Source organism: Lithobates pipiens, unplaced genomic scaffold (genome assembly GCF_037356315.1).
Source record: "Lithobates pipiens isolate NorthernLeopardFrog02 unplaced genomic scaffold, aLitPip1_a1.2 Scaffold_19, whole genome shotgun sequence".
Taxonomy (NCBI): Eukaryota; Metazoa; Chordata; class Amphibia; order Anura; family Ranidae; genus Lithobates; species Lithobates pipiens.
In genome coordinates, this window is record NW_027507764.1 from 223,679,369 (window position 1) to 223,704,695 (window position 25,327).

The following is a 25,327-nucleotide window of genomic DNA, read 5'->3' on the forward strand; positions in this document are numbered from 1 at the left end:
TTACACTCACTACTTTAGCAAGGCAGTGGTTGTCTTGGAGGTGTGTTTGGGGTCATCATTATGTTGGAATACTGCCCTGCGGCCCAGTCTCCGAAGGGAGGGGATCATGCTCTGCTTCAGTATGTCACAGTACATGTTGGCATTCATGGTTCCCTCAATGAACTGTAGCTCCCCAGTGCAGGCAGCACTCGTGCAGCCCCAGACCATGACATTCCCACTACCATGCTTGACTGTAGGCAAGACACACTTTTCTTTGTACTCCTCACCTGGTTACCGCCACACACGTTTGACACCATCTGAACCAAATATGTTTTTCTTGTTCTCATCAGACCACAGAACATGGTTCCAGTAATCTGTGTCCTTAATCTACTTGTCTTCAGCAAACTGTTTACAGGATTTGTTATGCATCATCTTTAAATGAGGCTTCCTTCTGTGATGACAGCCATACTGACCAATTTGATACAGTGTGCAGCGTATGATCTGAGCACTGACAGGCTGACCCCTCACCCCTTCAACCTCTGCAGCAATGCTGGCAGCACTCATATGTCTTTTTCCCAAAGACAACCTCCTGGATATGATGCTGAGTATGTTCACTCAACTTCTTTGGTCTCCCATGGCGAGGCCGATTTCTGAGTGGAACCTGTCCTGTTAAATCGCTGTATGGTCTTGGCCACTGCTGCAGCTCCATTTCAGGGTCTTGGCAGTCTTCTTATAGCTTAAGCCGTCTTTATGTAGAGCAACAATTCTTTTATTCAGATCCTCAGAGAGTTCTTTGCCAAGAGGTACCATGTTGAACCTCCAGTGTGAGAGTGATAACACCAAATTTAACACACCTTCTCCCCATTCACATCTGAGACCTTGTAACACTTATGAGTCACATGACACCAAGGAGGGAAAATTACTAATTGGGCCCAATTACTTTTGTTGCCAGCGGTTTAGACATTAATGGCTGTATGTTGAGTTATTATGAGGGGACAGCAAATTTACACTGTTATACAATCTGTAAATTCACTACTTTACATTTTAGCAAAGTGTAATTTCTTCAATGTTGTCACATGAAAGGATATTTTTTTTTTTTTTTTAAATGTGAGGGTGTACTAACTTTTGTGAGATACTGTAAGTATGTGTGGAAGGAGAAATTAGGTTAAGTTGGGAATGGACCATAGAAATACGTTTTGGGTGCCAGGGGGCATAGTAGCAAGTGTGTTCAAAAATAGGGTAGTAAGCAGGTCTTTATCTCAAAGGAATGATATAATCCAATGCCTTAGTTGAGTGCACCATAACCGCTCCAGGGTGTGAGAATTAAATCAATCCTGGAGGGTCGCCCAAGACCAGAAAGACACCTTTCTCCATAAGGGAGTATACTGTGGTGGATTTGCGTGAATGCAGAGGATTTTATGTAACAATCTTTTTGGCCCCCAAAACAAATGGGACTTTTAAAAAGATATCATTAATCTGGAACATCTGAATCGATTCTTAAAGGACAAAAAAAATAACGGCAGAAACAATAAATGTGGCTATCAGTCTGCTTCGGAAAGGTTACTGTAATGCAACCCTGAAACTAAAAGATGCCCATTACCATGTGCCAATAAACCTAGCTTCCAAGAGTGGTCTAAGAATTGCAGTGTATATGGGGCATAGTTCATTTCAAGAACTCCCGTTAGGAGTTTTCTAAGTTCCAAATGTTTTTTATTACAAAATAATGAAAAGTTGCAGTCTATTTAAGAGTGAATGTTCTTGTCCCGTATCTGAAAAATCTGTTCCTGACGGCTCCATTCAAAGAATGCACGACTAAGTTGCCCAGGTATGTAACCTGCTTACCACTCTAGGATTCTTAACTTGTTCTCTTCAGCCAAGTTATTTATAGGTATCCTTTTGGGTATAGAGCAGGAAATGTCCTTATGCTAAGAAAAAAGGCAGTCTTTTTTTTAGGATTACTGTATTTAGTCAAAAACAGCTTGCTTCATTACACAGGGCTATGTGTATTGTTGGCTTTTTGACAGCCTGTTTTCTGGGAGGAGCCTGGGCACAAGCACACAGCAGACCCCTTTAAAGTCCAATTTCTTTTCATAAGTGTCCCTTCAATAGGCCACAAAATAGTTAATGATCTGTGCAGTGTGTTGTGTTGCAGAAAATGCATATATTCATTCTTTTAAATATGCTTTTAAGTGTGTTAGAAGCAACTTTTTTTTTTTTTTGTATTAAGTTACTAAACAAGAAGGATGCAGAAACTACCTAATGCCCTGTACTCGGAAATTCCAATGGAAAAAGTCAGATCGGATTATATTTTCCGACAACCAAATCCGATCGCATTAATTACGATTGTTTGTAGACAATTTTGACGGACAAAGTGCCATGCATGCTTAGAATAAACTAAAAGATGAAGCTACCGGCCTGTTTATAGTCCCGCCGTACGTGTTCTACGTCACCTCGTTCAGAACGATCGGATTTTCCCGACAACTTTGTGCGACCGTGTGTATGCAACACAAGTTTCGGACAAAATCCGTCTGAAAAAATCTGGATTTTGTTTTTGGAATGTCCGACCGTGTGTACAGGGCATAACAGTTGCAGGAATACATACAAGACGGAGTGCTACAAATATGCATTCTTACACACACCCATTCAGAAGCAGTTACTAAAAGCCCATCGCTTATAGCTGGTCCATGATTTCCTTAGCTAACAGCACTTTCGGGGGGGCAAGTTCTTGAACTTGGCACACGTTTTCTTGAAGCTTTACTGTTGTTGCTGGTAGAATCCCTTTTTACCTTGAAAAGTTTGTTACTTTCCAACTTGGATCCTATATAGATTTCTATGTATCAGCATTTCTGCCTACAAAATCTAGATGGCAGCATAGTACCATAAATGTCATAGGTCAGCTTTGTCAAAAAGTCAAACCATTCTTAATACAGCTGCTAGAAGGCTTGGGTCAGGTGTTTTGGCTGTACTTTCTCATCAAACAGTTTACAATAGATACACATGCACCAATGCTATCTTAATGCAGCACAACTGGTCTTGTGCAGACGCTTGCTTATTTTAACAGTAGAGATGTCAGAGGAGGACGATTTAGTCTGGCTTTGACAAGTGTATTGGTAAATGTTTTCTCAGTTTGGGAAGCAGTCTGGTGAAAAGTGGCATGAGCACAAATTCAGTCTAGTGCACCAGGTTCATTAAACGATATAGGATTGACAGCAATAGAAGTAAAGCTTGCATTATAGTGAAACAAATGCAGCGCCTTAATACATTAAAGATAAAACATTACTCTCAAAATAAATGAATCCATCAGTATAAAGAGAGTAGGAAAAAGGAAAAAAGCCCTGATTAGAATCTTGCTTGTCCTAGTGTGACTTTCACCATCCAGAGGGAAAAGATCACCACTTGTGACTAAAAAATACTGCACTCAACAATTCCAAAAGCTTATGGTGCAGCAAATTGCGCATTTTTTTAAACAACACAGATCAGCATCCCTCTATGGCCATCCAGGCTCCATCCATCCATCCACCCTTGTTCCTCTCACTGAAGCTGTATCTCTGCACCACTAGGGGGAGTGAGAATGTAACTGTATGCATATGGGAGAAAGCACTCACCTTATGGAGCCAGACACCAGAACGGCCCAGATATAGTGTAGTATTTTATTATGACAGCTTAGAGCAAATCGAGTCCATAAAACACATCCAGATATTTGTAACATGCAAACAGCAGCAGTGCACTTATTCAAAAAGCTTGCAAACTCAGGACCAGAAATGGCGTGACGTCGGAATATAGCTCCGGTGGTCTTCGGGCCAGCCAACGCATGTCTTTAGGTGACCCTAGTAAGGTTACTAGCATCCCCTGAAGAATGCGTATGCACAATATGTGCTATACACTGATGTCACGCCTCCATCTCCGGTCCTGGATTTGTTGGCTTTCTATGTAAGTGCACTGCTGCTGTTTTCATGCTATACAAGCATCTGGATGTGTTTTTTTGGACTCTGTGTTTGCTGTAAGATTCAATTTTAATGTATTAGGGCGCTGAATTTTGTTGTATATTTTTGAGGCATTTCTGAATATTTACCCTGTTGCTAGATGCCTTCATTTTTGTAGTTACTGTGATTTATATATATATTTAGGATATCTTAAAGCTTGCATTATGTCTGTCGTGTAGGTCAAACACAATTTGTAAAAATGCTGCTGAATTATGGAGCTGACCCCTGCATTGTCAACGAGCACAAAAAGGATGTTGCAGCTATTCTGAAACAAAGAAAGAATTTTAGAGCAGAAGATGCAGTAAAAAAACATCTGGCAAGCCAACCTCCACCTGTTTTTCAGTCAGAAAAAGTTACAGGTATGTATTGATATAAAAGCACAAAAGAGTAAAACGTCCCTGCAATATCTCACTATGTAGAGCATGGAGAGTGATAATAAAGAGCACCCTCTGATTTGTATACTGAATTGTCCTTAGTGGCTGGGTGTGATCCTCAAGACTCAAAAGACATATATACAAGAAGAAGATTAAAGATCCAAAAGATAGTCTAGGTACAAGGATCAATCGGTTTACAGAAATTACACAACTTTATTGGCACTTAAAATGTGATGCATCCATATCAAAAAACCTCCACCACACCAAGAGTTAAAACGGACAATGTTATCAAATGCTGGCCTAGCAGCTGCTCACAATGCACAAACATATGGATGGTGTCCTGTGTTGCACTCTCATGCACATGTAGGCAAAAAACTCACCACTCCTCGATAGTGCAAAAGTAACAGTGACTGTTAGTGCAAAATACAGTGTAATGTGCAATAAAATTCCAGCTATAGTAATAAAAAACTAGTACTCAATATATGTGTAAAAATGTTCATCATTATAAAAGGTAGTAGTCCAAGGTGGTGATAAAGTATTTAGGGCGGCTGCTGTCCTCGGAGAGCTGGCTCTGTATGCAAGGAGGATACAAGGGAGAGAACACAGGAAGCGACACCTAAGTGCATAATTGAAATTGATATTTAATGGCACAATAAACAAGAAACACACACACACACACACACACACACACGAGGTAGATAAGTTTTAGGCTCATCTGTGTATACTGTGCTGGGATCGCCTCTTGGGATCCTCAGCGTGTCCTGTGGCCACAGAGGAAGAGCCGGGACCAGTGTGAAGCGCACGGAGGTGACGTCATAAGTCACGGGACCACACCCAGGGGAGCTATTCACAAGAAGTAATAGGGTAAGGATAATCACAGGCTTCGCGCTCGAATCTTCAGCTCCTTCTTTTGGCCTGGGGTGGGATAGGCTGCATAATGCTTTATATAAGTCCGTGCTGTGGGACAACAAGTAACAGCGGAAACTTTTTAAAGGTAACCATAATCTAAAATAAGGGGAATATATACCGGACATGAGTAAAAAAAAATAGAATTTGTGCACGTAATGCAGACAGAGGGTAGGAAGTATGTTTAATAGGGGATAATGGTATGAGGACAATGGGGACTGGATGAAAAAAATCATATAGGTGGGATATGTGATAAAGAAAAACCTATAAAAATAAATATAGAAATAAAAATAAAGATAAAAAAATAAAAAATAAAATGAAGAATAACGGGAATATTGGTAATAGTAAAATTATGTAAGGAAATATTTGAAAAATATGTAAATAAGAGTTACATTTATATTTATATTTATATATATATATATATATATATATATATATATATATATATATATATATATATATAAGCTCTATAATATCTCTACACATATGCACTAGCATATACATATATGTAAATAAACGCACATGTTTACACACGTGGGCATAGAAGGAGCATACGCCTTGTATATACACCCCTTAGAGAAACCCCCTAAAAAATGCACATATAAAGAAATGCATAAAAACATGTAAATAATGAAAATATGCATACATAAAATATAACTATACCTAAAATACACAACAATCTATAAACAGAATGCTAATGTTACTGGGGGTAAGAGTACGTTGCTCCCACAGTCCACGAAAGGTAAGGATCCACGCCATAGGCAAGGCCCCTCCTCTTCCCCTTAGAAGCAGATTTTGCGTCCGCCCAGGTCAGCAGGTAAGCTTTCCCTGTCCGACAAGGTTCCTGCTGAGGGACAAAAGTCCCTGGTTTTGCAAGCCTGCGAGCAAATCTGTTACCTCTTGAAGGTTTGCCCCCGCCCGACTCTCGGCTGGGGGGGTCGCCTTCGGGAGTTTGCAGCTCGGTGGGTCTCCCTACTTTCCGACCAGCGGGTCTGCGAACTGGTTTCCTCAGGGTACAAGATGGTTTCTTGTCCGCCAAACAGATTTTTTCCCTCCAACCTTCATCATCTTCCGGCTCGTCGGGAGGCCCTGTTTGGGGCAATACAGGACCTGCTGCTGCGCGGGGTGATAGTACCTGTACCGACACCAGAAAGGTTTCAGGGATTCTACTCCAGTCTGTTTGTAGTCACAAAATAGGAAGGGGTCCGTCCGGTTCTGGACCCTCAAGGCCCTCAACAGCTTTGTGAAAGTACAAAGATTCAGGATGGAATTAGTTCGCTCAGTGGTCGCTGCACTCCATCACAGGGATTTTCTGGCATCCCTGGACATCAAGGACGCATACTTGCATGTCCCCATATGCATCAAGCATCAGAGGTTTCTCTGATTTGAGGTGGAAGATGAGCACTACCAATTTGTAGCTTTCCTTTTTGGCCTGGGGTTGGCACTTCGCCAAGGTGCTATCCCCATTTTCTCAAATCGCCTTTCGGGACAACCCCGGAGAGAGTGTAGCTCCACCTTCTTCTCAGGAAACACATGCCCACTTTAAAAACTCCCCCTCTTCCCTCATGGCTTCAGTTATTGTGAAATGGGGGACGCATGTGCCTGAAACCAGGGAAAGCTACACTCTCCGGGGGAGAGCAGGCTTACCAGCAGTGTGGATGTTTCTGGTGGCCACCCAGCAGCTCCTCCAGGGGTGAGGGGTGTCCTGGGGCTCCTGGTCTCACCATCTCAGTGGAGCGAGGACCCTCAGAAGGCCGGCGTTGTGAGCCTGGAGGCCGCTGGATAGCGCAGGGAGGGCTCTGTTGCTGGCGGGGGTCGCTGCAGGTCAGCGGCATATCCCAGTTTTCGGGTCCAGGTCCCGGCTGGCGATAGCGTCGTTTCCGGCGACGCAGGGCATTCTGAGGGGGCGTGGTGCCGTGGTTCAATCGCCTGTAATGCAGGGACCAAGGGGTGGGTCAGGTGACCGGTGCTTCTGGCCAGCGCTGATGACGCGGTGGCCAGGAAAATTCAAAATGGCGGAATTGGAAGGAAAGGCGCTTTCCTACTCGGCGGAATGGACTAGGGCAAGACGGCGATGGCGGAGGCAGGCGCCCCAAGCACCGATCCAGCCCAGGTAGGTGAGGTGCAGCAGCGCCTTCTTGCTACCCTAACGGGCTGTCCTTGGGCTTTTTTGTATGTTCCCCCCCCCCTGTCGGGGGCCTGTCGCTGCAGGGTCAGAGGTGATGTCACTCGGACCCTGCAGCATGGTTTAGGGGTCTCACTGGTGGCCTGTTGGTGGTGGGTCTCTGCACTGGCTTGGTAGTGTGGTTACAGTTAATCACTTAGTGAGTTAAAACTGTATGTCATTTCAGCAAAAATCACTAGGAAAGTCTAAACCAAGCCAGAGGAAAATATCCTTCTTGCAAGAACCCCCTTAGAGACTCTTGGCAGAAGGCGATGTGCAGAGTTTGTATCAAGGAGTTGGTGGAAGAGGAAACATCCCAGCAGTATAAGGAGTTATTTTCCTCGGTCAAAGAGCTGACAAACTCATTGAGTTTGGTCAGGTCCATCTTGATACAAAACCCATCCGGGCAGGCCGAGCCTCAGAACCTACCGCCTAGTCCCAAGGCATCTTCTTCTAGACCAGTGGAGACCGAGGACTCTGGCGATGAAGGGGGAAGTACTCTTGTCTCCCTCAGGGACTCTGAAGAGGAGGAAGAGGAAGAAGATAGCTTGTACCGAGAGGCCTTGCTATCACTAGAGGAGGTAGATGATATTTTACGGGCAATCTACACGACTCTGGAAATTCAGGAGGAGAAAGTACAGCTGTTGGTTCACGACAAGATGTACCAGGGGATGGACGAAACAAAACGTCAAGTTTTTCCAGTCCACAGGGTCCTCTCGGATGCAGTTAAAGAATGGAAGGACCCAGAAAGAGCCCCTTTTTTCTCCAAAGCTCTCAAGAGGAGGTTTCCTTTTGAGGACAAGGACTCGGTGGTATGGAACAAGAGGCCTCGAGTTGATGCAGCCTTTTCGCAAGTCTCTAGATGAACGGACCTGGCTTTCGAGGATATGGGAATCTTAAAAGACCCGATGGACAAAAAAAATCTGACTCCATCCTCAAAAAAGCCTGGGATGCAGCGTCATTTAGTCTGAAACTAGCCATGGCCGCTACAGTGGTGGCCAGGAACCTGGAATGCTGGGTGGAGAAATTAAAAAGTCATGTAGAAGCGGGTACGGCCCGCAAAGATCTCTTGGAATCTTTTCCGCTAATCTTGAATGCGGTCAAGTATATGGCGGACGCATCAGCAGAGTCTGTTAAGCTAGCTGCCAGGTCTTCGGCTCTTGTAAATTCAGCCAGGAGGGCAATCTGGCTGAAAACATGGTCGGGGGACACAGTCTCTAAGGTTAAGCTCTGTAGCTTGCCCTTTTCAGGAGATCTTCTCTTTGGTCCCGACCTAGAATCAGTGCTGGACAGGACTGCTGACAAGAAAAAGGCCTTCCCGGCTAAGAAAAAGCAAAGCGTCAAGAAAAATTTTTGTGCTCTTCAACAGTCCCATAAGAAAGACCAGGACCGTAAGAGCCAGTGGACTTCACAGAGAGGTAGAGGTAGGGGCGGAGTTCTCTTTAGATCTCCCCCAGTGGGGGGCAGACTGTCAGCTTTTCACGAACAGTGGGAAGCAGTGTCTCCAAGTCTGTTTGTGAAAAGCATTATCGCTCAGGGGTACAGGCTGGAGTTCGCAGAACCACCCCCGAGCAGGTTCTATGTGACGGCCTTACCGAGGGAACAAGAGAAGGCCTCTGCAATGATGTTCCTATTACAGGAACTGATACAGCAAAGGGTCTTTGTCGCGGACACTGGCTGCAAGGACCCTTTTCTCTCCATTCACCCTGTGTTTTTGGTATTGATATATTAATCTTTCTTTTGTTAAGTTTTTGCGAGACTGTTTTCTTGAATGTTAATTTCGAACAATACACAATCCTTAAAAGAGCTAATCACACTGACCTCCAGAGACGGACTGTCTGGTCACCTAGGCTGCCTTAAAGTGGGGTACCCCCTAAAAAAAAAAAAATTAAAAGTCAGCAGCTACAAATACTGCAGCTGCTGGCTTTTAATAATCGGACACTTACCTGTCCCGGGTTCCAGCGATGCGGGGGAACGAAGCCCCCCCTCGCTCCCCGCTCCACTCGCGACGCCGTCATGCATACTGTGGGCACCCGGCTGTGGCTTCACAGCCGGGCACCCACTGCGCATGCGCGAGCGGCGCAGGGCGCCGTGATACGCCGTACAGTCACCTGGGACACGTGACAGGTCCCAGGTGAATGTGCGGCGCGAGGGGAAGTGATGTCACCAGCCCGGGCAATGAAGAAGGCAGACTACGAGGGACCCCCTAGCAACCGGTATTTAGAGGTGAGTAAAAAATTTTTTTTTTGCCAATTATTTTTTTTTGATTTTTTTAAAGAATTTTAAGTAGTTTAATTTTTTGGGGGGCAACTCCACTTTAAGTGCTGGCTTAATTAACATCTTAATTGTGTAATTGTCTTTTAGTTGTTGCTATAGGGGAGGGGGGAGTATCCCATGAGCAGCCCTACCTCGTTATCTACCCCCTTGTGTAAAATGTGTATAAAAGGCACTGGATTCTGTCCAATAAAGGCATTCAAGATTCTGCAAGCTATTTTCAGCTAGACTTGTATTCAATACAGCTATGAGAATATATTTCTCTGATAGTCAGATTGGAGGAAGCGGGATATACTGACGGAAGCACTCAATCGGAGTGTGGGATCGGATCCGTCACAGTCTTAATCCAAGTTCCAGTATGTCAGCAGGGCAGGGGTTTCTACTCCCATATTTTTCAGGTGAGGAAATGTTCAGGGAAGTACCGTCTGATCTTGAACCTAAAAGTTCTGAACAGGTGAATACGGTATAAACATTTCAGGATGGATACAATTTTTTCCATCACAAAGTTGTTGACCCCGGAGTATTTCATGGCATCCCTGGATTTAAGGAATGCCTATTTCCCCGTACCCATTCACCAGGCATCCCAGCAGTTTTTGCGCCTGGCAGTGGATCTAGGGAGTTCGGTATGGCACCTCCAATTCAGGGCTCTGCCATTCGGACTCTCGTCCTCCCCCAGAGTCTTTACAAAGATTATGGCAGAGGCTTTGGAGCCCCTGAAGCTAAAGGGGATTTCAGTCGTCCCTTTATTTTGACGACCTTTTATTTTTTGCGGACTCCAGGGAGCAGGTCTTAATCTTCAGACGTCCCAGTCTCACCTCAAAAGTCTGGGGTGACTTCTGAACCTGGAGAAATCAAATCTGGTTCCCTCACAGGAGATGAGGTTTCTGGGTTATTCTATAGATTCGGTTCTCCAGAAAGTGTTCTTGCCGCTAGAAAAGCAAGAGAAGATGCAGTTAGCAGTGAAACAGGTACAGAGCAACCAGACAGTGTCGGTCAGGTCGGCCATGGCAGTTCTGGGTCTGCTTACGGCAGCAATCCCGGCCATTCAGTAGGCCAGGTTACATTCCAGACCCCTTCAGAGGAACATTTTGTTCAACTGGTCCCATCAGGATCCTCTGGAGAAGCAGATAAGGATCTCTACAAAGACAAAAAGGGCTCTCTGGTGGAGAGACCAAGCAAACCTCTCAAGGGGTCTGGTGTGGGCCTTTCCCATGGACAACCGGCTGATGACAGACGCAAGCGGCTGGGGGACTCACCTGGACGGTCAAACGTCTCAGGGGGTCTGGTCCAAGGGGGAAGCTTGAAGATTTTCCAACTGGAGAGAGCTGAAGGCGATCTTTCTGGGTGTGCTGGCCTTTCAGCAGGTGTTGAGGGGTCATCACGTCCAGGTGTTGTCAGACAACACAACCGCGGTAACCTATATAATGAAGCAGGGGGGAACCAGGAGCAGAAGTTTGATGGAGTTAGCCAATCTTTTATTGGCCTGGGCAGAGCGGAATACGGCTTCACTGTCGGCAGTGCACCTGAAAGGTTCTCAGAACTTGCTGGCAGATCTCCTAAGCAGGCGGAAGTTGATGAAGGCAGAGTGGAGTCTGAATCGGGAAGTATTCCTGATGATTTCCAAGGCTTGGGGGATTCCCCAGATAGACCTTTTTGCCAGGCAGCAAAATTCAAAAGTGAACCGATTCTTTTCTCTTCACCGAGGGGACAAAGCGGTAGGGCTGGATGCGTTCGCCCACCCTTGGCACTACCAGCTGTGCTACGCTTTTCCCCCCTTCTCTCTAATTCCAATGGTTCTGAGAAAATTCAGAGAGGAAAAGACTGATCTAATTCTAGTCACTCCATTTTGGCCAAAAAGACCTTGGTTCGCGGTGCTTAGGAATCTAGCCACGAAACCCCCGTGGAAGTTACCGGTCAGAAAAGACCTGCTATCCCAAGGGGCAGTAAACCATCCAGAGGTGGAGCTTCTGCAGATAACCTCCTGGTTTCTGAGGAGGACCTATTGAAAGCAAAGGGACTCTCGGACAAGGTGGTAAAAACCCTGCTTTCCAGCAGGAAAGCAGTCGCTCAGGCGATTTACATGAAGGTCTGGAAGAACTTTAACTCCTGGTGTGTGTCGAGACCTCAAAGTCAAGAGCACGGTGTCCGTTCTCGAGTTTCTCCATGAAGGAATGGAGAAGGGTCTAGCAGCCAGTACCCTGAAGACCCAGGTGGCGGCCTTATCAGTTTTCTTTGAAAAGACTTTGTCAAAAGAAACTTTAATTTCTAGATTTTTTTAGGGCTCTCGCTTGAAGCAGACCGGTAGCCCTTAAAGACTTTCCCAGTTGGGATTTGTCTACTGTTTTGCAGGGTCTCTTGGGAGCTCCGTTTGAACCCTTACGAGAAGCTTCATTACAGAAGGTGGTTCTTAAAACGATCTTTCTGTGACTATCACCTAGGCTAGGAGGATCAGCGAGCTGCAAGCCTTGGCGGTTACGGAACCTTTCCTAAAGGTATTCCCAGACAGAGTGGTTCTTCAGACAGACCCAGCATTTCTACCTAAAGTATCCTCAGCCTTTCATCGGACTCAGGAAATAGTGTTGCCTACCTTTTCTGCAATTCCAATAAATGCAGGGGAAGAGGCTTTTCACACATTGGATTTGAGAACATGTTTGCTGCAATTTCTAAAAGTGACCAAGGAGTTTAGAAGATCAAACGCCCTCTTCGTGGTATTCTCGGGATCACGCAAGGGAGAGAAAGCTTCAAAAAGTACGCTGGGTAGGTGGCTTAAGCTGGCTATAGCAGAAGCCTATAAAGCGAAAGCAGAAGTACCTCCCTCAGGTATTGCTGCTCACTCTACCAGATCCACAGCAGTTTCCTGGGCTGAAAGGGCCAGTGCGACGCCTGAACAGATTTGCAAGGCTGCCACTTGGTCCAGTTATTCGAAATTTTTCTGCCACTATCGACTAGATCTACTGTCTGCGGCAGATCAGGTCTTCGGCAGGAAGGTACTGCAGGCAGTAGTCCCACCCTAGGGTAAGTTTCTTGGTTATCTTCTCCGGGGTTGTCCTGAAAAGCGATTTGAGAAAAACTTAGTTAGACTTACCGATGACGGTATTTCTAAGAGCCTTTCAGGACAACCATTACTTCCCTCCCTAGGTTAATCTTGGTAATAGTATTAAGTTTCTATCATGGTGGTGTGGTTTTCTGTGCTTTGTTTTCTAGTGTCGGAAGGCCACAATAACTGAAGCCATGGTGGAAGAGGGAGAGTTTTTAAAGTGGGCATGTGTTTCCTGAGAAGAAGGTGAAGCTACACTCTCTCCGGGGTTGTCCTGAAAGGCTCTTAGAAATACTGTCACCGGTAAGTCTAACTAAGTTTTTTGGCTTTGCTGAGGCAACGAGGGATTGCATTCGTGGGCTACCTGGACGACCTCCTTCTGAGGGCAGCTTCCGCCGTAGAATTAAGGGAGGATGTGGCAATCACCATGCGAACTCATCGGGAATTTGGTTGGGTACTGAACCTCCAGAAGTCGGTGTCGACTCAACGAATGAAGCACCTGGGCTTGCTTCTGGACTCCTCAGAGGTCAGAGTCTTTCTCCCTTCGCACAAGTTGCAGACTCTTCAAGCTGCGGTAAAGTTGTTGGCGTCCCGCAGGTGGTCATCGCTGCGTTTTTGCATAGAGTCCTGGGTCTCATGATAGCCACTTTCGGGGTGGGGGGGGGGTGGGGGGGGGTACCGTATGCTCAATACACACCCGAGTCTTGCAAAGGGAGACCAGTCCAAATGGGAAAAAATCTCCGTTGTCCCTGGATTGTCAAATTTAGGTGAGCCAGCTAGTCGGGGATTCCCTACTCTGGTGGCTAAGGTCACCGGCCCTTCGGTCCTGGAAGTCGTTCTTTCCTCTTCATTGGACGGTGATCACAACGGACGCCAGCCTGACTGGTTGGGGGGGGGGATTTGGGGCATACAGTCAGCCCAGGGTCTGTGGACCCAGGAAGTGTCCCGCCTGCTAATCAATGTACTGGAGCTTCAGGCAATCAGGCCGTGCCTCTCCACATGGTCACAGAGGCTGCAGGGGCGTCCGGTCAGGATCCAGTCGGACAACGCCACGGCGGTGGCATATGTTAACCGTCAAGGAGGAACCTGCAGCACTGGAGGTCTCTCACATCCTGCGGCACGTGTCGGCTTTGTCAGTCTTGTACATTCCTGGCGTAGAAAACTGGCAAGCGAACTATGCTTCATAGTTAGTAAGGTTGAATAAAGACACCAGTCCATCCATTTCAACCTGAGTGAGGTTTCTACAATTGTCCCTATCCCTGTACATTGCACATTCACATTGGTCCCCATCCTGAAGGAGCCCACAATGCAAGGTCCCCATTCATTCATATGCTTGACCAAGGGAAATGGTTGCTAGGTCCGGATGTATTTCGGGTCCTTTGCCTAAGGTGGGGCACACCAGATGTGGATCTCCTGGCTTCTTGACTAAGTAGGAAGGTACAGGGGTTTTTGGCCAGATCAAAGGATCCCCGGGCGGATGCAGCAGACGCGTTGGTGGCTCAATGGGGGCATTATCGGCTGATTTATGCCTCCCCCCCACTCAAATTCTACCAGGAGGCCGAGGTGATTCCGGTAATTCTGATTGCCCCAGATTGGCATCGGTGTCCATGGTACGCCAACATAGTATGAATGGTGGCGAATGTACCTTGCCGACTGCCGATGCAAGAGGACCTTCTGTCGCAAGGTCCAATACTTCATCCTGCTTTACCGTCACTGGCTTTAATGGCATGGCTGTTGAAAGACAGGTGCTAAGGGAACGAGGTCTGTCGGATTCGCTAATATCCACTATGCTGAGGGCACGGAAATCATCTTCTCTGAAGACTCGTCATCGTACGTGGAAGGCCTACATCTCCATGTGTGAGGAGATGGGGTGGCGTCCACGCACATACTTTATTTCCAGGATCCTGCTGTTTTTGCAGCGAGGAGTGCATCAGAAACTTGCCTTAAGCTTCCTCAAGGGGCAGATATCAGCTTTGGCTGTCTTTTTTTCAGCGACCCTTGGTGACTCATTCTGTGGGGAGTACATTTGTTCAGGGGGTTCGACATGTGGCCCCTCCGGTTCGACCAGTGCTACCTTGGTGGAATTTGAATCTGGTGCTCTCTGTGCTTCAGAAACCGCCGTTTGAAAACATTAGTGAGATGCCCTTATTGACCCTCTCAGAAAGTGGTCTTCCTAGTGGCTGTTACATTTGCCAGGAGGGTTTCTGAGTTGGCGGCCTTGTCTTGCAGTTCTCCCTACTTGATCCTCCACAAGGATAAAGTGGTGCTGTGTCCGCAGCCTTCGTTTCTGCAAAAGGTTGTTTTGGCTTTTCATCTAAATGAGGACATTGTGCTTCTGTCCTTATGTCCTCGGCCATCACAAACCAAAGAGGTGGCTTTGCATTCCTTGGACGTGGTCCGGGCTCTGCGGGTGTATCTGTCTGCTGCGGCTCCTTTTTGGAGGTCAGACTCGCTGTTTGTATCAGTGGCTGGTCCAAAGAAGGGATTGGCGCTCTCATTGGCCACCATTTCTCGGTGGATCAGACAGATTGTGGTTCAGGCCTATGCCATAAGGGGGCGGGCGCCTCCCTTTCCTTTCACTGCACATTCTACCAGGGCAATTGGTGCCTGTTTGGCTTTCTGACATCAAGCATCTGTTTGACAGGTGTGTAAGGCGGTGACATGGTCGTTCACACTTTCACAAAATTTTATAAGGTTGATGTGAGTGCTTCTTCGGATGCTTGCTTCGGCTGCAAGGTTTTGTAGGCAGCTGTTTAAGGTTGCCACTCCTCCGTTGAGGAGCTCTGGCTGTTATGGGTGGAGTTATTTTCTTGCTGTTCCCACCCCACATTTCTTTGACACTGCTTGGGGACATCCCTAAGGTCAAGAGGAAGATTCTGTGTCCATCAATGAATGAAAGAGAAAACAGGATTTTTGTACTCTCAGTAAAATCCTTTTCTCTAAAGTTCATTGACAGACACAGCACCCACCCCTCCTGTTTATGTTTGTACTGCTTTTGACAAACTGAGCTGCTGGATGCAGTGTGAGGGGATATAGCCAGTAGGACCGCCCCCTGGGCGGTACTCTGCAAGTGTTGCTATTTTTAACACTTTCTGCCTAGTTCTCTCCTAAAGGGGCAATATAACCCTAAGGTCAAGATGAAGATGCTGTGTCTGTCAATGAACTTCAGAGAAAAGGTTTTTACGGCGAGTACAAAAATCTTATTAATTCCATATATGTATATGCTAGTGCACATGTGTAGATAGAGATAGATATTTATCTATCTATCTATCTATCTCTATATCTCTCTCTACACATGTGATCTCCATATATGCCCGTATGTGTGTTCCATCACATAGGTGTATGTTTCTTTTATATTTACATATTTTGCAATTTACCCCCATTTTTAATTTTAATTTTTATCTTTATTTCTATATTTTTATAGTTTTTTCTTTATCACATATCCCACCTATATGATTTTTTTTTTTCAACCAGTCCCTGTTCTCATACCATTATCCTCATACATACTTCCTACCCTCTGTCCGCATTATGTGCACATATTCTAGTTTTTTTACTCATGTCTGGTATATATTTCTTATTTTAGTTTATGTTATAATTTTTATATAGAAAAATTGTTTATGGTTACCATAAGGCCAACAGAAGGAGCTGAAGCTCCAAACGTGTAGCCTGTGATTGTCCATTCCTTCCTGTGAATAGCTCCCCTGGATGTGGTCCAATGACTTATGACGTCACCTCCGTGCGCTTCACACTGGTCCTGACTCTTACTCTGTGGCCACAGGACGCGCTGAGGATCTTCAGCAGCAACAACTCACACCAGGACATACCATCGGACCCGAGGAGATCCCAGGACAATATACACAGATGAGCCTAAAACTCATCTACCTCTCAATTTTAATACTGCACTTAGGTGGCGCTTCCTGTGTTCTCTCCCTTTTTATAATTGTCGATCATGCCGATTGAGTCTCTCGCCCTCCTCCTATCAGTCTCACTCAGCAGATTTCCTCTGTATAGAATTCCCACAGTAGCTTTGCGTGTAGAGCTTACCTCCAACCACTTTGCATATTATGTTATATATACTGTGATTCTGTACTTGCCAAAATATACTGCAGAAAGCTCCCTCCACGGAGTCTGGCTGCAACCATTTTAACTCTGGGCAGCTGAAGCTGCTGCCTGTTTACTTCCGGGGTTTGCACAGACACACAGAGGCACACCGCCAGCTCTGCAGCTCTCATTGGCCTTCTTATGCTCACCCCCTGCCTTCCTGGCAAACTCTCACAAGAGAGAGAGAGAGAGCTGTGCATATCATAAACCTAGGCTAATGACCAGACAAGAAACGGGAAGTGGGCTGCATAAGGTATTTACTGGCAGAAAAAAAATGTTTTCCTATCCAAAGTTAAAACAACAAGGGCAGAAGATTTAATAGATGAAAAGTTGAAAAAATTACTGAAGTTACACTTTAAATACCTTGGCTAAGGAGTAGTTAAACTTATATTAAGTGCTTGAGAATAATTCTCTCTAAGTGTTTGATTAATAACCATTATGTGGATCTTTTTAAATTATTTCTTTCTTCAAAATAAATACATTTAATTCCTATTTTACGGGCTACTACTGTCAGAATATATGCTCTATAGTAAAAAGTCATAGTAAAACTAAGTATTTAGGTTCCAAAGATCCAAAGGGGATTAGAAGATGACTCATAATTCCTATATCCCCAGTTATACACTATATTACCAAAAGTATTGGGACACCTGCCTTTACATACACAAACTTTAATGGCGTTGTAGTCCATACGGTTCAATATTGAGTTGGCCCACCCTTTGCAGCTATAACAGCTTCAACTCTGGGAAGGCTGTCCACAAGGTTTAGGAGTGAGTCTATGGGGATGTTTGACCATTCTTCCAGAAGCACATTTGTGAGGTCAGGCACTGATGTTGGACGAGAAGGCCTGGCTCACTGTCTCCGCTCAAATTTATCCATGGGGTGTTCTGTGGGTTGAGATCAGGACTCTGTACAAACCAGTCAAGTTCCTACACCCCAAACTCTATCATCCATGTCTTTTATGGACCTTGCTTTAAGCACTGGTCCAAATCATTTGGTGGAGGGGGGATTATGGTGTGGGTTTTTTTTTTTTTTTTCAGGGGTTGGGCTTGAACCAACTTTGTAAGAACAGTTTGGGGATGGCCCCTTCCTGTTCCAACATGACTGCGCACCAGTGCACAAAGTAAGGTCCATAAAGACATGGATGAGTGAGTTTGGGGTGGAGGAACTTGACTGGTTTGCACAGAGTCCCGATCTCAACCCGATAGAACACCTTTGGGATGAATTGGAGCGGAGACTGCGAGCCAGGCCTTCTCATCCACATCAGTGCCCAACCTCACAAAAACACATCTGGAAGATTGGTCAAACATTACCAAAGACACGCCTAAAGTTTGTGGACAGCCTTCCCAGAAGAGTGGGAGCTGGTATAGCTGCAAAAGGTGGGCCAACTCAATATTTAATCCTACGAACTAAGACGCTATTTAAGTTCATGTGTGTGTGTGTGTAATGGCAAGCCTCCCTATACTTTTCATAATATAGTGTAGCTCTCAGAATGCTTTTAAATTGCATTCTGTATTTAAACCTTTAGGGATTAAGGTTCCAAGTCTATATATCCCCAATTTAATCCCTTTTGGATCAACATTTTTTCTAAATCACCCCTCCTTAGTGGGAGGTTTAGGTCATATAAGCCCTTTGGATTTCCTTGGTGGAACTGAGCGAAATTTACCACAAATGGGTGTTCATCATCTTTCTTTTTGATTCTTTTAACGTGTTGACCAATTCTTACTTTCAGTTAGGGTTCTTTCCCACAAGGACAAGTGAGCATATAGACCAAGCTAGTTGCTGAACAATTGATAAACTGACAAATTTTGAATTTGCTTCCATCAGAGTTTAACACCTCAGTTTCTGTTTTGTCAATATATTTACAATCCATTCCAGGCCATTGTTCCTGTAATCACAGGTTAAAACTAGCCTTTGAAGCTGGACTGATTTCAAATAGAGAATTGGATTATTTAATTGACAATTGCGCGGTCATGCGAATCTACCCAAATTATTTCTTTTGGTGGTATTTAAAGTGGAAGTAAACCCACTTTTTTAACTTTTACCTACAGGAAAGCCTATAATAAGGCTTACCTGTAGGTAAAAAAAATATCTCCTAAACCTGTACGGTTTAGGAGATATTCCCCTCGGTATGCGCCGCTGACTGCAGCGGCGCATGCGCACAAGGGGGTTCTCTCCGCGAAAATCCGGCAGCGCTCGTCCGGCCGGATTTAAATCTCCCGCGCGCATGCGCGGGAGTGACGATATCGCGGCTCCGGCCACTCACAGCGCCGGAGCCGCGATACCCGGAAGAGACGCCGAGGGAGCATGTCGGCTTCCTCGGCGTGGATCGGGCGAGATGTCGGGGCCTCGTTCTAAGGTAAGTATTTCATAATGAGCTAGTATGCGGTGCATACTAGCTCATTATGCCTTTTGCTTTGCAGGTTTTAAAAAAAAAAAAAAAAAATGCGGGTTTACTACCGCTTTAATCACTGCTGGGTTTTTTATAATTTTTGTAAGCTGATAGATCCTCATAACTAGATTAGGTATGCATCGATGTCTTCATTCCTTTGTAACAGAGGAAGAAGTTTGAAAGTTGGTTAAAGTTTGTTAAAGGCAGAAAGTAAAAAAAAAAGCCTGCGTGTTAAACTGGAGAATTGTTTGAACTTCTATCAGGTTTCCCTTGATATCTGTATTGGGGAGATTCCTTAACCACTTCCCGACCAGCGCACGACGATGTACGTCGACAGAATGGCACGGGCAGGCATATTGGCGTACATGTACGTCCAATATTCGTTGCCGCCGTGCCATCGGGAGCGCGCCGCCGGCGGCGCGCTCCCGCGCTGGTCGGGACCCCCGTGAGTCCGGTCGCGGGACCCGCGGACTCGATCGCCGCGGGCATCCCCGCGATCGTCTCACGGAGCGGCCGAATGGAGGAAATGCTGTATAAACAACATTTTCCCATTCTGCCTAGCAACTAGTGACGCTGATCTCTGCTCCATGTGATTGGAGCAGAGATCAGTGTACACTAAATGAAAGCCCAACCCCCCCACAGTTAGTAACACACCCCTAGGAACACTTAACCCCTACACTGCCACCCACAGGTTAACCCTTTCACTGCCAGTGTCATTTACACAGGAATCACTGCATTTATATAGCAGTGATTACTGTATAAATGACAATGGTCCCAAAAATGTCCGATGGGTCCCCGACAATGTCGCAGTCACAATAAAAATCGCAGATCGCCGCCATTACTAGTAAAAAAAAAAATAATAAAAAATTATTAATAAAAATGCTATAAAACTATCCCTATTTTGTAAACGCTATAACTTTTGCGCAAACCAATCAATAATCGCTTATTGCGATTTTTTTTACCAAAAATATGTAGAAGAATACGTATCGGCCTAAATTGAGGGAAAAAAATGTTTTTTTATATATTTTTGGGGGATATTTATTATAACAAAAAGTAAAAAATAATGCGTTTTTTTCAAAATTGTCGCTCTATTTTTGTTTATAGCGCAAAAAATAAAAACCGCAGGGGTGATCAAATACCACCAAAAGAAAGCTCTATTTGTGGGAAAAAAAGGACGTCAATTTTGTTTTGGAGCCACGTCGCACGACCGCGCAATTGTCAGTTAAAGCGACGCAGTGCCGAATCGCAAAAAGTGGTCTGGTCTTTGACCAGCAAATTGGTCCGGTCTGAAAGTGGTTAAAATATTTTGGCCCAGAAATATAGCAGTTGTGAGGAAATCTTTGCAAAGTTGAGGAATATATAAACATTTGACCGCTGTGCCTGAGACCGTGGCAATGAAAAACATTTAGATTTCCCTTCAGTTTCTGTTCTGGTGACAATGGTCAGAAGAACAGAAAATGGAAAAAGCATATTCCATATGTGGACACACAAGGCAGTTTTTAGAAAAACCTGACAGACTTTCTTATTCGTCTCACTTTACCTAAAAAAAAAAATGGTTTTGTCTGGAGTTCCAAATTAAGGCACATGGAAGTAAAAAAACACGATTACTGATTTGAAATTAGGTGGACCCAAAAAACACCACACACCAGCACGGGAACATTTTAAAGGTAATAAGGGGCAGAGTTTTTTTCTCGGAGGGGCCAGGGTCTAAGCGCGATAGTGTGAACGTCCATGAGGACAGCAGGCTAAAAACAAATACAACACAGCTATGACAATCTCTCCTCGGCTGATGAGGAGAAAACAAGCAGCCTGCAACAGAAGGACACGAGGGTGTGAGGGTTGCAAACTGACATTGCTGATACAGGAACGACACCTTTTTCCCAGGACTAGGCTGAATTTTATATCGAATTTTTTAGCAGCTTTTAGACTATGCCTACCAAAAAAGACACCACATGAAGATTTCACCCCCAGGTGCTAGGATCCCGAGTCACATTTCCATGCTGTCAACCTTGCTTGAATTACTAGTTATGGCAAGCCTGGGTGAGCCATTTGGAACAAATTGATGGTGCAACCTACTGCTCACATCTCAGCCCATGTATACGTGACTGAAGATGTCCTTTCCTCCTCCCTACAGGGTCTGGAAGAAAGATTAGCGGATTTAATCACATCCTTCATTCAAATGGATGGGAAGCGTGCTAGATCCATGAGGTGTTACCCTCAGTCAATCAGGAGGAAAAACAAACAGACGATGATTCATCTGCAGAGGAAACCATGGCAGCTGAGCCTTTTTCGGGCCTCTGGAATTGCTGATACAATCTCTTACGGAAATGGTTCTTCTACTTTCATGTTACCCCTAACGGAGTATCCTGAATGTTTGGTTTTTTCCTTGGGTTCCTTAAAACCCTCTCAACCTTTGCATGCATTTCCTGCGCATGCATTACTAGAACAGCTTATTTTTTATTTTTTTGCTGAATGGGATCACTTTGATAAGCATTTTCTCCCTCCTAAGGAAATTGCAATTCTCTATCCCCTGGAGGAGAAATTCTCGAAAAGATGGAAAATACCAGCAGTTGAAGCTGCGGTTTCCAATGTGAATAAAGGCCTAACTTGTCCAGTAGACAATGCACAGATGTTTAAAGGATCCAACAGATAAGGATTTGGAATCCCTGTTAAGATCCACGGCAGGTGCCATCTGCAGTCGCTGCAATAAAGGACCAATTTAAACAGGCCCTTGGAGAGCTTCCTGCACAACAAGCTGGGGATTTGGCTGAACTACCAAAAGCATTATGCTTTGCCATAGATGCTATTAAAGATTCTATTCACCAGGCGTCCCGCCTTACGCTTATGCTTGTGCATATGCTTAGAATCCCGTGGTTAAAAAATGTCAGCGGAAGCACCATGTAAAGATCTCCTAACTGGGCTCCCTTTTCATGCGGAGCGACTATTTGGAGAAAACTTGGACAAATATATCCAAACAATTTCTAGTGCGAAAAGTACTCTTTTGCCAGTCAAAAAGAAAGTATAAACGCCCTTCATTTAATCAGGCTCTTTCCCCTACATCAGGGGGGGGCGTCCTCCTCCATCACACTCTAGAGGAAGATCTCAGAGTCAGACTCAGGCTCAAAAGAAGTCCGGGGGTTGGAAACCTGCAAGCCAGAATCCTAAAGCTTCACTATGAAGAGGCAACCCCCCTCACTAAGGTGGGGGGGAAGACTTTTGCAGTTTTCAGAAGTTTGAAAAGATCAGGACAGATGGGTCATCTCCACAGTAACGTTAGTACCGTCTGGCTTCCTGAGGTCAAGCGTTTCCGAAGATCCAGAATCTCTGTTTAAAGTTTATAGACTAATATCTCAAAGGATGATTAAACAGATCACACAAAGGAGCAAGGTCTGGGGTTTTTATTCAAATATTTTCATGGTACCAAAACCAAATGGAGATGTCAGACCCATTCTAGCTCTAAGAAATCGAAATCAGTTCCTGAAGATCCGCTCCTTTTGCATGGAGACGATCAGGTCAGTAGTTTCTATCTAACTTCTGGCATCAATCAACATCAGGGATGCATATCTGCATGTCCCTCTATTTCCCGCTCATCAAAGGTTTCTGCGTTTCAAGTTAAAACGGCAGCATTTGCAGTTTGTAGCCCTGCCCTTCAGGCTAGCCACAGCACCCCGGGTATTCACCAAAGTGCTGGCCCCACCTCTAGCCAGGGTTAAGGGCACAGGGCATAACAGTAATGGCGTACCTAGACCATCTATTGCTAATAGAGCAATCAGTAGCTCTTTTGGAGCAAAGCGTACGCACTACAACCAACTACCTGAAGAGTTGGGTTGGTTTCTCAGCCTAGAGAAATCTTTCTCAATGCCGCTAAAAAATCTGGATTACTTGGGTCTGATCATATACACAGCCCAGGAAATGGTGTTCTTGCCTCAGGCAAAGATCTACTCCATAAGAGTTGGTGTGGATGGTCAGGTCAAATCGTGATCCCTCCATTCGCTTTTGCATGAGGTTGCTAGGAACCATGGTGGCTTAATTCAAAGCAGTTTCCTATGCGCAGTTTCATTTAAAACTTTTGCAAAATGGGGGGCGTGTCTGGAATGACGCATAGAACAGACATGTAGTGACTGAGCTCCTGCAGAGCGGCACTGACTCCTACTTTTCTCAAGCGCAGAGACCCACATAACGACCCTTCTGTGCACCCCCAGCCTTTGCGGCACCCCTGGGGCATGCACAGGAGGAAATCCCAGCAAAAATCACGCAAAAAGGCAGCGACAGCGACCATTGTGAACAAGGCCGCGCCCTTGCCGAAGTCTCCTGCCCAGATGGTGAACCAGGCTTGCGGACCAGAGCGGCTGTCAGACCCGGCGACCACTAATCCCCAGTTCTTCCCACGAGGCATCCCGCACGGGGGAGCATTTGAATGCTGATTCTTTGCTACATTCTCCCCCCCCCCCCAATTCCTTTCCATCCCCTTTCCTTCTCCTTTGACCATGGCCGGAAAATATGACTACTTCTCCAACATTGACGTTCAAGTTTGTACCCCTGGCAGCTGCCGGGAGACTGCACCCACATTTCTGATCCAATCTCCAGCAAGAGACTAGATGTTCATCATCATCTGACTGTTGAATGGCATTCCGCACATGTTTCCCCACTACAGGGGTGTTCACCTCGGTTCCGAGTTGGGATCCTAAGCCTCCCCAAGGTTGGTGGTGGGGGGGGGGGGGGGTTGGTTTGGAATATTTTGTTATAACTTGTTCTCTTACTGTTTTTTCACAAGCGATGTATCCATGTATGTTAAGAGGTATTTGGGATGCCATGTCTGGACCCATATAGTGGTCCAGATCTTGCATCTATCCTTGGAAGGTAGTCTGTGGCTTGAAAATGTAACATTAGGTGCAAATGGCTGATTGTACTATAATCTCATGGAAAACCAGGGGTTTGAACTCCTCTGTAAAGAGGTCACTGATGTTTTCAGTTTCTTAAAACATACCATCCCTAAATTTATATAATGCAGGAGACTCACCTGACGGGTGGTAAACTTTTGAGTCTGACTGCCCTGGGTGGGACATCAGTACCACTCCACATATACCAGTTACTCTAGAGGGGTCAGTATCCTTGTACATCCCTGCCGTTTAGACTACTGGCACTGGAACTTGACCCGGATGGCCGTTATTTTGTGTTACATGCCATAGTGGACAGGTTGGAGCTGGTGGTGTTGGAACTATACCTATCACCTCGCCCGGCCTCCATGAGAATACTTAACCAGCTTATCTCTAAAATTGCCACCTTTGGTACGGACAATGTGGTGATATTGGGGGACTTTAACCTGGTTGCGGATTTGGGGATGGACAGACACTCTCCTGGCGCAGGCTCCTCTTTACAGCTGCTCTCTTGGGCCGAAGCCTCCAATTTGACTGATGTGTGGAGGTGTCTCACCCTTCTCGGTGGGCCTACACATGTCACTCAGCCCCAACAAAACCTTCTCATGTATAGACCTTGCCTATGCGGGGGGGGGGGGACTGTCTTCTCCAGGGTTCAGGACATCTCTATTCTCCCCCGTGGAATATCCTCTTGCCTTGAAGCTGTGTGTGTCCAGTGCACCGGGGGGGAGAGTCTGTGGAGACTGTCAAGGTTTTGGCCGATTCAAGGATCTCTGTACCATATAGATCCAAGGCGCTACAGTATTGGTGGCATCTGGACCAATCTGTGACTCTGACCACATCCTGGGACGCATTTAAGGCCTTTACTAGGGGAGCCTGCAAACACATATACATAGGATCCGGAGGGATCTAAGGGAGGAAACCCAAAGAGCTGAGGAGAGGGTGGCGGCGCTTGAGGTGGAGTATTCCACGACCGGGGCCCCTGGGGCTTACTCAATCTTCCAGGCAGCGTTGAGGGATGTTCTCCTGTTACGTACATCAGACACCAAAACTAAATTCCTACACCAGTCCCAAATAATCTTTGAGCACAGAGAGAAAACAGGTAGTATGCTGACGTGGCTGGCGAGGGAAAGCTCCTCCCCGGTGACTATCTCAGGCATATGCGACTCGGATAGGACAACTCTGACTGACTCCTGCTATTAATGGCAGATTTGCATCATTCTATCAAGAGCTCTATGGCTCC

General features: G+C 45.6%; 1 protein-coding gene across 4 annotated transcripts in view; it reads left to right on the forward strand.

Moving 5' to 3' along the window:
• Positions 1 to 25,327, forward strand: part of TRANK1 (tetratricopeptide repeat and ankyrin repeat containing 1) — a 389,483-nt gene that overhangs the window by 129,307 nt on the left and 234,849 nt on the right. For all 4 annotated transcript variants that reach the window (XM_077491750.1, XM_077491748.1, XM_077491751.1 and 1 more), the window contains one exon: positions 4,142 to 4,321. In XM_077491750.1, coding sequence (XP_077347876.1) covers positions 4,142 to 4,321 — 180 coding nt within the window. The remainder of the gene's footprint in view (positions 1 to 4,141; positions 4,322 to 25,327) is intronic.